This window comes from Trematomus bernacchii, unplaced genomic scaffold (genome assembly GCF_902827165.1).
Source record: "Trematomus bernacchii unplaced genomic scaffold, fTreBer1.1, whole genome shotgun sequence".
Classification (NCBI taxonomy): Eukaryota; Metazoa; Chordata; class Actinopteri; order Perciformes; family Nototheniidae; genus Trematomus; species Trematomus bernacchii.
Window position 1 is genome coordinate 5,736,518 of NW_022987803.1, and position 15,484 is coordinate 5,752,001.

Below are 15,484 nucleotides of genomic sequence, written 5' to 3' on the forward strand. Positions count from 1 at the left end.
GGCTTCATATTGTTCCTTTTTTATATCTGATCCCTTTTTTTTCTTCTCTTCTGAAATGGTTCTACCTCCCTATGGATTTCCTTTGACATTGAGGTCTCTCAGCTCTCTGTAACCCGTCACATCCCTTCACCTCACTCTCATTCCACGTCCTCACACAGCAGTGTTCATTTTGGCAGCTATTTTTGATTTAGGCTTAGTCTTTAGACGAAAATGGTTATTAGTTTTAGTCACATTTTAGTCATTTCTATCCTTCATAGTTTTAGTTTAGTTTTAGTCGACGAAAACTCAAAACGTTTTAGGCAACTTTTAGTCGATGAAAAATTACATTTTAGTCAACTTTTAGCCAAATTGTTTTCTCTCTTTAAACCAATTCAGTTAGGCAAATACAGGTTTCTGAAATTGGAATCAAGGTGACAGCATGTTCGTTGAGATTCGTAAAGCAACATTTCACTCTCTTAACACTTTACTTGTGTAATATCTAGGGATGGGTATCGCTAAGGTCTTTTACGGTACTACTCTTATCGAGACTGCTTATCGATCCGGTACTTTAACGGTATTCTTGTATGCACTTTTTGTTATTTTTTAAAGGGAAAAACTAACAAATTGTTAACCGAATTAATTGCTTTATTGGATTGTGAAAAAAATAAAATATATATAATTATGTTATTATATTGTACTGTGCTTGAGTAAAATGTTGAGGTACTTCTACTTTACTGGAGTATTTCAATGTTTTGCTACTTAGTACTTCTACTCCACTACAGTTCAGAGGTAAATTATGTACTTTTACTCCACTACATGTATTTAATACCTTTAGTTACTTCACAGATTATTGATGTGAAATATAATCAAGTGTTAAATCAGACTTTAGTTCCACCTGGAGTAAATTCACAAGCTACCCTGCAGTATACAAAGTCATTCAAACTAGCTGCACCTTTACCAGCTTTGAGAACACTTTCATGATCAATCATTATAAAACATATCATATATATTATTCTGAAATGGAACAATCTGCACAATGACTACTTTTACTGTCGCTACTTTAACTATATTTTGATGATCATACTTTTCTACTTTTACTTGAGGAACATTTTGAATGCAGGACTTTTACTGTAACAGAGTATTCCTACACTCTGGTATTTTTTTACTTAAGATCTGAGTACTTCTCCCACCTCTGCGCACCTGATGTGATAACGTTACTCGCAATTGGGGCAACAGAGCTACGAGTTAAGGAAGTCGGAAATTGTGCATTTCTCCGATTGAATATGACGCCTTTTGGCCGGCTGTTTGGACAGACTACTCTACTCGTGTCAACGCGCTTACGCCATAACACTAATGGCAAACAAGCTTTTTCCACATCGAGCCTTGTAGTTTCTCTATACTCTCTGAACGCTCCGTCCCCGGCAGATCTCTGTGTCCGCTGCAGCATGTCTGTTAGGCCCCGCCCCCCCGCACACAGAGAGACACAGGGAGATCGCTCTTCTGGAGTGATGAGAGCGGAAATAATGATATTTCAAGTTAGAAACGTAAGATGCATTTTGACAGACAAGACGGACACTTGGGGGGAAATACCCTGCATTTTGAATGTCCGATAGTCCACCATTAACACCTTAGTCCCGTCTCGTCTCGTCAACGAAAACTAAATATACATTTCGTCATAGTTTTCGTTATCAAGAATCTATTTTTAGCTCGTCATCGTCTCGTCTTAGTCATGTAAAAAAGGTCGTTGACGAACATTTTTCGTCATAGTTTTCGTTGACGAAATGAACACTGTCACACAGGAGTCCCATCGCCTGCCCTCCTCTCCTCAGAGCAGGCATCACTCAGCAGCACTCCTTCAAACGACTGTCACTGGGAATAGTTACCCTGTCACCAAGCTGTAAACAAAAAGAAAAATATTAAATCTTTAATCATGTAAATCTTTTTCCTTTGCAGCCCACCAAGGAATTGAGCGTGGAGAAGTTATTCAAGGTTGATGAAGAAGATGCTGCCAAACCAAAGCTAACAGACACCAGAAAGGTAACTTATAACACTGTTATTCACCAATGAAATGACAGATGACAAACACTCCAAAAGGCATCATATGGGTGCAGATGTTTCTCAGTATTGTCCCTGTTGGTTGGAGCACTTACCCTCCAGAAGAGCAAATCTTATCCCGTCCAGAATCAAACACTGACCACTTATTTTCAACATGATAAACTGAACAACAATTTTTAAATCGTTCAAGTAATGAGTGGTGCAGAAAGCGGCCACAGTCTAGGGTTTCAATATAATTTGGGAATTGTGCACCCCGATGTAATCCCACTAAAAGTGTTAGTTTGTGCCGCTGAGGGGCTCAGATTGTTATCATGCTTATGTGTCTGACATTATTATGTAAAGGACCCTACGTCTTCTGCTTGGTTTGACAGATCGGGGAAAGAAAAACTTGAAGACGAATGTTATATCTCTCTGAAGGTCTTTTACATACTTTTTCAGACACTTTTACTATCAATCTAACTGTCACTGGCAAAAATAAACACTTTTAGTAGATGTTAATGGATGTATAAAGAGAACTGGATACAGCGTTGGAGGGTGGGCCCTGATCATTCTTATGAAAGTTTCTCAGTGGCGCATGAAACTAAAACGACCTGACTATAACAAAAGTACCTGGATCCATAGAGCACGCCCACCTGAGTTTACACCCCGCCTCCAGTCCCATCTGTCACAGTTGGTCGTGGTTCAGTGAAATGATTGGAGAAGAAAAATAACTCTGGATTAGCATCTGAACATTTGTGCCAGTCAACATATCCAAAAGATTTCAATGTCTGGAACTGGAAAAATTCCTTTCAAATTTTATCTGACACTATTTTTTTTATTTGAATATAATGTATAGGAAGGATATTTAAGAATGACATCATCAAGGCAGGTAGATTTTTGAAAATAATTTCAGTTCGGTTTCTGTCAATAGATAAGTGCATACAGCAAAGATATAAATAAATACATCTTACACAAACTACTTCTTAAGATGAACAATTTCCTAAGCTTAAGGCTTTCATATTCTCGTATAAAATAAAACAGACTACATGAAGCCTGTCTGGTTCTTAACATTTAAATGAATGCGTCTGGTGCCGGCTCAATCAAGGGCTGTTTTAATTAAGATCTGCAGAGAATCCTCAATCCGTAAGAGGGACGGGTTCTGAATAGTTCATTCAGCCCAATTCTTAATACAATACAAATTGTGCTTAGAGGAAATTACTTTTGACCAAACAACATGACAGAGGGATTTAAATTTGTCGGACTTCTACAGATTTTTCGATCAAAGTCAGGGCAATACTGTCTAATGGATTCTGGATTCAGCTCTAATGATTCAAATTAGAGATTTTCTAGTGTTTATCTGTTCCTGGCAATATATGTATGTCTATTGAAGCTATATCAACTTGTTTCTATAGTCCAATCTTGTGCAAGTACAAAATGGCCACATTTACTGTGTGCCTCCTGTGCTCTTGTCCCTACACTACAGCAGTGATGTTAAATCCCTGTCTGACCTGCATGTTCCGGTCAAACAGGATTTAATTTTGGGCCTCACCATTAACCTTGTGACGCAAAGGCTTTCCGTTTGGGATGCAAGTATCTAAACCCAGATGAACCGTGTACAGTGTGTGCTCTCTTGTTACCATGCACAAGTCGAAAGTAGCCATTTCTAATGCAATATATAGGTGACTACCATTGAATTCTTTGTTGAAACTGAATATCTGCAGAGACTGAGGTAGAATGGTTATATCACAAGATATTTTGCAGCTTGTATGTTGATTCTAATTGCTCTACTTCATAACAGCAGTAAAGTCATTCGAAAGATCAAAACATTTAGCAAGGTAAAAAGTCAAGTTGCCAAGCCACTTCATAGAGATGAAATGAGTGGGTTTGATTTACCAGCAGAACAACTTCTCTAGCTCTTCAAGTATTGTAGACCAGAGGTTTATTCAAATCTGAGGCTCTCTTCCCCAGGGGGGCTCAAACAGCAACTGGAAGTAAAAAGAAGTTATCAGATGAATATGGCATAGAATAGCATACATGTGTGAGATTTAGTTAGAAGATGATTCCGATTTTTACAAGCTTTGTCTGAGGGGAGGCCGACAGTGTCACACATTGAATACCCCATCTGTGGACAAGAGATTTAAAGTTTAAGAAATAATATGTTAATGAATTGTGTGGTGAGGACCAAAAACATGTAGGTGCTTTGCAGGTGTATGATATTTAACTGAATATGTTTGGTTTAGACCGCTTATTTTGAGCTTGGGCTTTAAAATATTCTTGCCATTTTCCCACATGTCAAAGACGTAAGAATTAGTTTTTTCATCGAGAATATTGTCATTATAATCCTGGATTTAAGTAAAAGTTTGTTAAAAACAGTAGACTCTTAGAAATAATTGTTACCAAAACATATACATTTTATTTTTGCTTTTGTTTGTTCAACTTACAGGGCTAGTGTATTTACGACATTTACAAAAGTTAGCATCCGTTACCGGACACTGACCGGAAAAATCTATGGAAGTCAAGAAAATCTAAACCTTTCCAGTTGTATATTTAGTACAAATATTTACCCTAATGCGCAATTTGAAGCGTATTTAAAAAAGACTGAATTAATGACTCGGCTCAAGCCCCTCTTAAGCAACGCGATGCCATAACTGTGATGAAAGAACTTCACAGTGATGGAGGGTTTAATTATTCAATGGTCAGAGAATATTTTCCCTCGGAACAGAATTAAAACACAAATTTGCAGCCACATTTTATCTGAGAATATATGTAGGACTGAAACTAAGGGGAAATCATTTTTTTGTTTTTTTGCTGGTGTCATTCTTTATACATCCTTCCTATGAGCCATTTATAAGCAAACAGATCATATTTGAACAAAATTCCTTCCATTATTATCTTCCTGGACATATTGACCGCCACCAATTTCCTTGATGACGGATCACCACCACCTGCTGTTCTTCCCTTCTGCTTTACAATAATTGTTCTAGATGTTATCTAGTGTGGATTGGTCATGGTAAGCCGAGACAAATGAGACCTGGCTGTTCAGCTGGGGGAACAGATCATCAGACCATCCTATTGTTACAAAAATACACACACACACACATGTAGAGACAGACAGAGCAGCTCAGACTTACTGTGAAATGACAGGACATGGCCTCTGTCTGTCCTCCTCCTCGAGCCCTCACTCACCGTGGGATCCACCTGCTGCTGACATACTACAGCTACAGATGTGTGTCAAGATAAAGGAAAAACCAAAAGTAAAGAAACAACCACAAATGCTTGACTAAAGGTATACTGCGTAACTAATGAACTATAGGGTGGGTTATTTCATGTCTGAAAACATCACATGTTGATGTTACTGACAGTTATCGTTCCTACTATGGTCCTTAAGAGACCCCCCCCCCCCCCCCCCCCCCCCCCCCCCCCCCCCTCCTCAGTATAACAGATCAGAGTAAAACTGATAAATGAATCGGGTGCCGTTTTGAAAGCTGACTCTCAAAATGTGTTCCTTCCCTTTGACTTAGGAGAAAGAGAAAAGGATTGTGTAGTGTAAAGACAATCTCAATTAGGATAATCAGACGGCTAAGTTAGGGATAATGATAATTTGAAAATGATCATATAGCTTCCACTAAGAAAAGATCCATTCCATTCCACTGCCCGCCACTGGCTGGGACTGAGGTAACAGCAACGTGACTTAAAAAGACGGCAGAACTGACCTTGGTTTTCTGTAACTGTCCAAGTCTGTTCACATTCTATATTTGATCAACCAGTCTTTAAACACTGCAGAGCCCATACTGTGTTCCAGTTAGTGTTCACTTCCTGTCTGACTTCTCCTGCTGATTTCACTGACGTCCAGCGCTCTGTCTTATAACCTCTTTGCTTCAAGCAAATGTCTGACGTAAATGTCTGACGTTTGAAAATGAATGATTTGCGTCCACGGCTGACGTTAAACTTACCGGACTTCTTTCTGTGGATTGATATGACTGCACATATTTCCTTGATCCTCCTTAGCAACAGTCTGCTCTCCTAAGAAGAAGACTGTTAGCGAGAACTAACAACCTCTTGATTGTCCAATCAAAATCAAGTATTCAACTAAGCTATGAAATAAGTAGTCTTAAAAGCTTTGGGCATTTTTAATTTGCACAGAACAAGCATTACTTTTTACTTTTCATGGTCCTATTTATCCAAAGCGACTTGCATACACTTAAAAAACGTAGACATTAAGGGTTAAATATCTTTCCCAAGGACACTTCCACATGTTGACTGCAGGGACTGATTGAACCACTGATTGAAACATGTCTTTGTTTAGGCATGTATGCTTGGCATTTGGTCAAAAGGAACAAGTCAACAATGGTTATCACCTTTTATGTTATGATGAAACATTGCTCTTGTGGATGCAGGAGCACAATGCCCTGCACAAAGCATCACTGAGCAAGTTTGAAAATAATGTTAATCGTAAGGCCCCATTCACCAGATCTGTGGACCAGTTTAGGTGATATCTTTCTGTTTTACACATTTAGCAAATCCCTGGCTGCAGTTGAATGGTCAAAAAATCAGGTCTTATGTCTTTTCCTAACCAATTTTCCCCTGGGGAAACATGTGAAGGAGAGTTCATCAGGATTTAGGAAAAGACAGACGTGGTGTTAAAATAATCCGATACACAGGATGACGCAATTTCTAATGTGCCAAACTCTCTGCCGTGGGAAATCTACAATTTTCTGTAAATGGACTACTCTCCCTCACCCTCCTGTCCACCCAGAAAAGAAGTGAAAAGAGTGCAAGAAAAGGAAAGAGGTTAAAGTACAGAGTGCTGAGCGTCAGAGAAATCCAAAGAAGAAGACAGGAAGTAAAGATAAAGGGAACACAGTCTGGGCTCTGGCAGTAGTTAACAGAAAAGAAAAGGTGAACAGACTTGGACAGTTACAAAAACCCTCCAACAGTGCTGACATCATTTTAGGTTACTTTGCTGTGGCTGCAGTTCCAGCTGCTGGCCGTGGAACAGACTATTTTTGTCTGCCATGGCAGAACGATCCTTTTTTAATCATTAGGGTCGTTTTCCTATCAATATTGTGGGTCAAGCCTTTGGTTTATTTCGTATGTAGCTGCTTTATCAGCGGGATAATGTGCAGCGAGGGGAATGCTTGATAAACACCGTCACTGTGTTTACTTAACAAATCGGATCCTTTGTCACTTTAAATGTTGCGGCCGCAATGTCCTATGGGATGGCAATATCTCCTTCCCTTCCGGAAAGGATGGTCCAGTGTATCCTAAGCTAAAGGAGACATTTTACAAAATAAAATCCTATTCCACAGCTTCGACTTTCTAACTCAGGATTTTTCTCACAAATGTTGTTTTTCTTCCTAGCCTTCCACGAACACCAGATCCCAGTCACCGCCGCTCCACAAACCCAGCGTGTCCAGCAGCGAGGCCCAGCCCAGCGCCAGCAGCACCTCTCAGGGCAGCAGGGCCCGGCTGGAGCCTGAGGAGCCGGGCTCCCAGCTGGAGGAGCTGAGGAGCCAGATGAAGGAGCTGCTGCTGTCTGTGGAGCTGCTCAAGGCCCAGCAAATGTAATAACACTCAACACATGAATACGCTTCATAAGAATAACAAATGTGTCACGCAACAACCCATGCGTGTAGAAATATGCTTCTTTCTATAATGTAGCTTTACGGGGAAAAAATACTTAATATCCGTTTTGACACATTATGCAATTCTCCACTCCGCATAACTAATGATTTTAAATTCTGTCAATCATGTAAATGCCTTCCCTACAGCAATTTTCCAACCGACATCCCCCCGTATCCCACAACATAAGATGTTGTTTACTTAGAACCATATTCATAATTATATCTCATAATATTATGTTTCATTAGAAACAGATTTAGGCTTTTTCAAAGAATGAACATTTGCAGATTAAGCTAATTATAAAATGTAATGTTGGTCACTGAGGATAAACCATACATTGAGTGAAGGGATTTAGCATGCAATGCTTTATGATAATACTTAACTGACCTTTGGTTGTGCTAGGAGAACTTCAGCTCGCAGTGCTTAAGCTTTATTTACATTTTGTATCGAAACGCGTAGAGCAGGGCAAAGATCATGAGTTTGATATTGTATATATGCTGCATAAGTGCTGACGCTTGAAATGTTTATTTCCAGGAAAGAGATAGCGGAGCTCCGAGGGGAGCTGGATGAGGAGAAGCTGAAGCGCATGGCTCTGCAGGTAACATTGATCCCCATAGCAACCCATGCTGGGCTGTCCACGCTCATTAGCCTCATTAGATAGCCAACTATTTATGAAGAGCAGAACACTGACTTGTGTGCACACAGATGACGCAACCAGAGTTACCACATATAAGTGATTCTTTTACAGGCCGTTAATTGCAGCAGTCAAGCTGCAGAGAGATCAGTAATGAGAGGACACGGTATCTAAGCTAGCTGTACTGTGAAAAATAATCAGACCAAGCTGTCAGTAGAGAACAAGAATCTTGTAAATCTTAATAAGAACAATTTATTTGAAAGCTAGTTAACTTACAGTTGGTCAAATTAGATCATGTTATAGAATACTATAATGTCTACTTATTGAACACAACAAAGAAAAACCTGAAGACAGCCTATTTCAGTTATTGTTTCAACCATTTTAAAGGGTTTTATAACATATTTAGCTAATTAACTAAATTAATGACTATACAGCAGTGACTATTGTTTACTAAGCAACAGTTAATTGCAGCAGTAAAGGCTGAAGAGACCTCCGTAATGAGAACAGCGTAAGGATGGTCAAAAGCTTAGCTCGATGTACTGTGACATCAGACCCCAGCATTAAAGAGGCTCGGTTAGGTTTTGCTTCTCCTCTAATGTGTTAAATAGGTTTCAGTGCATGTAAATGGTCTGCAAAGGCTAACATCCCTGTGTTCCCTCCAGAGAAGAGTTCCTCTCAGAATTGATGCTCTTTAAGTTGAGGACTACTTTTCTTAAATCTTGTAATCTTGTCCAGAATCAAAAAAATAACCCTTAAAACAAACTGATGTCCTCATGCTTAGTTCCACCTTAACTTAAAGGGGACCTATCATGCAAAATGCACTTTTGTACGTCTTTTATACATGAATATGTGTCCCCGGTGTTCCAGGGAACTCACCAAGTGTCAGAAAACACAACCCTCTCTATTTTCCTCCATACCCAAATCTCTAAAAAAGGGGCTGCAACGGATCTGATACAGACTGATCCAGATTTGAACATTTCTCTGATGTCAGGACGGAGGAGCTGACCTATCAGGGGAATGAGAGGTTGCCGTGGCATGGTAACAGCATGGTAACATGACGCTCATAACTCGGCCCCCTCCTTTGCAGGGGGGCGTGGTCAGCTGCAGTGCATGCAAAGACAGGGTGGAGGAGAGCAAAATAGAGCGAAATGAGGCATGGCTAAAATGCATGATCTGTTTGGTATTTTGAAAAAGAAAACGTATAAATATACCTTATATAGGTATGGCCCTACAATATATTATTCAAATATAGCATGATAGGTCCACTTTAAGACTTTTCTTAGATTAAATGTAAACTTACAAACTAGGGTTGTAGTGTTTTAAGAGGCATGTTGTTGAGTTGCGTTTTGACAGTTCTCCATCCAACATGGCAGACTATCTGCTGATGAAGATCATGTGATATATCTGAACGCTCCAGAACAGCTGCTAAACAGACATTGTGGTGATTCAGTTTTAGATTTATTGAAATCTTGATTATAAAAATGTAATTACTCACAATTTGACAACAGCAAAGGAAACATCTGATGAGTCAATTGAACGTATCGTGTTGCGCCTAAAGGGACCATTTGAACTGTTTTATTACCAATTTTGTAACATATTATTACAAGAAAGTAGAAGAACATCCAATCCACGTTTTCTTTAAACCCACATTACACGGCCCGGCCCTTCCCAGCATGGCACCGATAAAAATCACATCACAGAGCGAACCCATGGCATACATTCCGCACACACATGCACACACGGAACCATAACTGCAGATTAGTTTTACCCCCTACGGTTCTCTCTACTTCCACACATATGTAGAAAGAGCAAACCAGGGATAGAAAAAGCTGAGGAGAGATTGCCATCACATATATTGTTCTCAGGATTTAGAGCTTTCCTCTTCCCATTCAGATATTTCCGATGCAGCAGTGGTTGTTGTAGAAGTAATAAGAGTTACAGGAACGCAACATTGGATTATTTATCTCATAACAATTCTTCTTCTGTTGGCTTCAAGTTTGCATTAAGTCTGGAATTGCCCATAACTGCCTTTTGAGTCTTTTCCGTTAGTCCATAATGTTTGGAATTCTTTATTTAAAATAAATAGTAGGACATTTTGCCAGTTGATTATCAAGCAGCGGTGAAAGTTGGTTAGCTTAGTAGAGCTGTATCAAACATAGACCCACTGGATGACTTTGAAAATCATCCAAGAGAAGTCGTCTTTTCGAATGTTTGACTCAACCTGCTTCTTCTATAGCTTTTGTTCCTGTGTAGCATAACAAAACCAATTCAAGAAAATCTGAATCAGATTGTTCGAACCATTCAAAAGTAAAATAATATTTCTTTATTCATTTTTATATTATATATTTTGTGCCTTTGTTGGTCCACTCTAATCTTTACATTGCGATGCACACGTAATGACATTAAGTAGACAAACTGAATGGGGGAAAACTGAGACGTATTGCCAGAGATCTCATGAATTGTCTTTCATCTGTTTTGGTCAATAGTGTTGAACATATTTGAGTGTTCTTCAGAGGTGTTGCTGTTTAAAGGATGTTTACTGATGCAGCCCTCTTGAGATCGTATGAATGAATATGAGTTTCTCACCCTTGACTTAGCATATAAATGAAAGACGGGAAAGAAGTTAGTCTGGCTACGTCACAAATGTCCCAATATAATCCTACCCTTGCCTCTAAAGCTCACAATAAAAACATGACATGAAAACATGATTTATCTGAATTTTTGATTCAACCTTTGGGCAGAGAGAAGTGAATGTTCCCCTTGTTTCCAGTCTTAATGCTGAGCTAATCTCACTGTCTCCTGGGTCCAGTTTACCCTCACCACATGAGTCACAACAAACTTCATCAACTCTGTTTGTTTAAGATTTACTTTATTGATCCCAATTTAGGAAAAAAAACGAATTGGGATCAATAAATTAAATCTAATATTGTCATGTAAGGGAAAAGTTAGATTATTTTTTTGCAAAGAGTTGATGAGGAGATCAATACGACTCTAATATCTGGACAATGAACTGGACCCAGGAGATAGTTAGCTTATCCTAGCATTTAATTGGTCTGTAAATAAATATTAAGATGTTCTGCATTGTTTGGATAATTGTAGTCAGACATATCCTACAACTTTTAACTAAAGTTTGTGGGGTAACATACAGTATATGGACAAGTATGCTATATATATATATATATATATATATATATATATATATATATATATATATATATATATATATATATGCGAGACAAAAACAAGTTTCTTCTTCCATATTAAGGATTGTATTTGACATCCTTTTTGAAGACATTTGCTGCCCAGCTCACGTTCTCCTCTCTCACATGGCTCCATTGTCATCCCTCTAATCACTGCCGCTGAAAAATCCCTTCCACAGCGGGACACCTCAAGCATTGTGCCTCACAGCGGGGATGATGTCTGGCTCAACCTAATTTCGCACTTTTTAAACTTCCTATTATTCTTCCAGAGGGGGTCTACTCTTTTCAGTTCTACAATCTAACTGCATCATTTGATTTTGTCCTCGCAGATGGAGATAGATAAACTGAAGCGGAGCACCCACTCGACGTGAGGCCCTCGGTCCTATCAACAGCAAGCCTTAAGGTCAGCTGGTGTCCTGTCGACCAACCAGAGAGCAGCAGGGCGGTGACGGGTGTTTGCTGAATGGACGGAGAGAGGGTGGGGAATCACACGAACCACCACGAGCACAATCCTTTTTTTTCCAGTGATCTACGAAAATAAAATCCCCATATTTGTAAGATTTACACTTTGCACATATAAAGAAAGCTAGATGTAATTTAGTTACAAATGTATATGTTCCTCTTTTCTTTTTTTTTGCCGATACAAAAAAACGAGGCCTTACTTCAAACTACTGCGCTGGACTCTCCCGCTCTTTGTCTGTCACTCCGGCGTTCCTTGACCTCCATCAGGGTGGAGGTTCGTACTACTGACTTTGTATAAAACAGGGGTCGCTTGTTTGCCCCGCCTAATTTTCTTTCTCTCATTTTTTTTTTTAATGGTGCACAAATAGTTGATTTTAAAATTGATTTCAGTTATTTTGATCGTCTTCGCTAATTGTTTTGTTTCCTACACGGCGCCCATCAGCAGTACTCCACCCTGCAGCGCTCTTATTTTATATAGCATTCCTATCCAGGGTAACACTACTGTGCCTGTTTAAAAAAAATATATATATAAAGTGTTTATAATTGGAGCTTACAAATACCATGATGGTGTCTGGAAATGTTGCAGCATGATATTGTATATCTATATTTTTTAAGTCCACTGACATGCCTACAGTCAAATACTACAGTATATAGAGAGCCTCTTCTGTGCCGGGCTCTTCTATTTTTGACACAAGTCGCTGGGAATGTTCTCAGAGGTTTAGCCAGATTTATGCTCTGCAGTTATGCAGATAGATATTGCATGCAAAAAACGTAAAAGAAGAAAGGAGACTGCACTCTTCCATTATCAAGGTTTCTGACCAACACATTTATCAAATGAGGCATCCTCGTGATGATCATCTCTACAACCTGCTATTAATTCCAGCCATCGTCCCTTTTATCCCTGCCACGGCCCGTTCTACCTCTTCCCCTTCTTTCTCCAACCTCTCTAAGATTCCAAATTAATCCTTTGACCTGTAGTGTTATCTAATCATATTCTACATGTCCTGTAGTCTGCATATCTTCCCACATTCCAACTACAAAAGTGAACTGGAAGCAGAGAGCAGCAATAATGAATGAATGAAAATGAAATTAACTCACACTCCTTATCCTATCAGTTTGAGGAGCAAAGAGTTAATGTGTGTACCTTTTTAATGTGGTGATATTGTGCTTCAAAACATTTTCTTGGTGGAAGTTTTTGTATGTAGAAAAATGAGACAATCCTGGAGAAAAATGTGTGAAATCTGTGTCATTTTAGAAAGAGCTATCCGTCAGCTAAATAGTCAGAGCACCTGGAATATGTCTATTAACATAATATACATTGCAAATACATTTGGTACAGACATTCATGGCCCCCAAAGGATATATCCTTGGTGATCCCCCGGTTTCATTTCTTTGTGTGACACCAATAACATATCAAAGTTCTCATTATCCATTGAAAAGTAGTTTCATCGGCCCAATATTTATCAAATGTGTCCGTACTAAAGATATATAAGAGTTACTTAATGCCAGACTGGCAGAAGCAGTGTTTCAGATGTTACCATGCTTACAAGCTAAATCAATTTAGTAAACACTGTTAACATTAGCAAGTAAGCTTTACTCCTGAACAATACTGGACTTTAAAACCGATATTAATAAAACAAAGTTGCAACTAATCTGCCAGCTATTTGTCTGCCAATGTCAAATATTATCTGTGTTAATACATGGCCTAAACAAACATTTTTGATAAGGATTTTTACAGTTTCAAAAATAAGAAACAAAACAATTTGTCATGCAGTTTTAAAACACCTTTGGAGCGTTGACTGCTTTGTTAGCATTTTGCTCAAAGCTCAGAGTAAAGACTCAGACAGCTACCAGAGAGACACCCCCACTAGGAGTCGCTAAACTCTAAAACCTTCAAATCCCACACATAACTCCTTTTTAAGATGAATAAAGTAACAGGAAAATAAAGTGTACTCTGATTTAAAAATGGTGATTACAATTTTTTTTCAACACCACATAACTACTTCTGTCTTTCTGGATGCTTATCTGTATTCATATCAGAGTACGCACAGTTCAGGGCTACAGAAATGGGTGGAACTAATTGGTAATACAATGTCAGTTACTCTCTGTCGGCTCTAACTTGTAGCCCTGAGCTCTGAATGTACAGTGTAAGGGTTCACTGCTGAGCCAATCTCAGTTTTGAGAAACGTTCAGGACACCAGTACAGTACCAAGTGGAACGCCCTCTGGAGTCTATATGGGTTAGAGGAGCATTTCAGCCCTGAGTCGGAATGTTTTAGAGCTGTTTAACCTCTATACAAATAATGTTTCTTTTTTAAAATATATATATATATCTATACATGTCTCACAAATGTCTTAAAGAAGTGTTACTTTGCTTTTAAATCATCCTCAGGCTTTCTTCCATGTGTCTGATGTGTGTGTGCATGCTCGCAAAGTGTAACAGAGGCCATGATGTTGGACTCCAGAGTGCTTTGACCAAGTTTATACTGTATATCTGACCTTAATGAGCATGGCACTCGTGCAAAACGCTTCCTGTTTGAGGAAGCAGCTCTTAAATGATATGTCTGGGCGATGAAATAATCACAATTTGGGAAACGGGGACCTGGGATTTGGGTGATAGCTCATCACATGATATCTGTAATACGGCTTCCACATATTGTACATTCCAGAGTTTGACACCAAGAGAATAAGAAATCTGTGCACATTTATAACATATGTTCAAGTGATTTGTTTACAAAAGCTGTATCCTTGCATGAGCTGAGATTCTTTTCAAAATTGAATAAATATCATCTTTATTTACTGTCACATACTTGTTGCTTCTTCCTTTCCCTTATATTGTGCATCACTTGAAATGCTTCACAGACAACCTTCTGACTTTGTCGTGCTCGAACTCTTAAAAAGCATTCTTGGAATTATTGAGTGGAACATATTGAGTTTCTGAGGAAATGCATCCCACAGAGAAATGAGCCGTGGGTGGTGCGTTGCCTCTGACGTTTGGGCGATGTATCGGACTGTGGTGGAGAACGGGGTGCTTTCGATTTACCAACCAATCGATGTTCCATCCCTAACCTCATGACCAACCCCCTGTGTTTAAACACAGTTCTATTTCTCTGACTTTCCTTTCCCCTACTGTAACTTTATAGCCTCAAACCAGTGACAAGCACCAAACAAATGCAAAAAGGGGCTTTTAAAAATCATCTTATTGAACACAGTCTGACATCAGCAGCTTGGTTCTGATGCTGACAAAAATATAAAAAATCGATCCCATCAAATGGTCTTTTTCATCTTTTCAACAAAAACTATAATTAATTATAATTAGGTTGTCTTCTCTTATAATAGACATGAAGCGGCTCTATTATGCCCTTACATTTAAATGCAAACTAACTTTTCTGTAAATGTAGCCAGTCGGTTCATAATCATTTTTGACGTAACAGTTTTGCTCAGTCTTTTTCAAATAAACATCTATCCAAATTAAATCGTATAATTGGTCCTTATATATGCATACAGTCTTCAAAATAGGCTCCCAACGTAGCATAACTTAGTTGATGGTTAAC

The 15,484-nt window shown here is 38.9% G+C and overlaps 1 protein-coding gene across 3 annotated transcripts in view; it reads left to right on the forward strand.

Moving 5' to 3' along the window:
* The window catches only part of cd2ap (CD2-associated protein), an 82,982-nt gene extending 68,247 nt beyond the window's left edge, over positions 1-14,735 (forward strand). For all 3 annotated transcript variants that reach the window (XM_034150415.1, XM_034150416.1, XM_034150414.1), the window contains 4 exons: positions 1,933-2,016; positions 7,375-7,577; positions 8,170-8,233; positions 11,799-14,735. In XM_034150415.1, the coding sequence (XP_034006306.1) occupies positions 1,933-2,016; positions 7,375-7,577; positions 8,170-8,233; positions 11,799-11,840 (393 nt within the window). In that variant the 3' untranslated portion in view covers positions 11,841-14,735. The remainder of the gene's footprint in view (positions 1-1,932; positions 2,017-7,374; positions 7,578-8,169; positions 8,234-11,798) is intronic.
* The last annotated feature ends 749 nt before the right edge of the window (positions 14,736-15,484 follow it).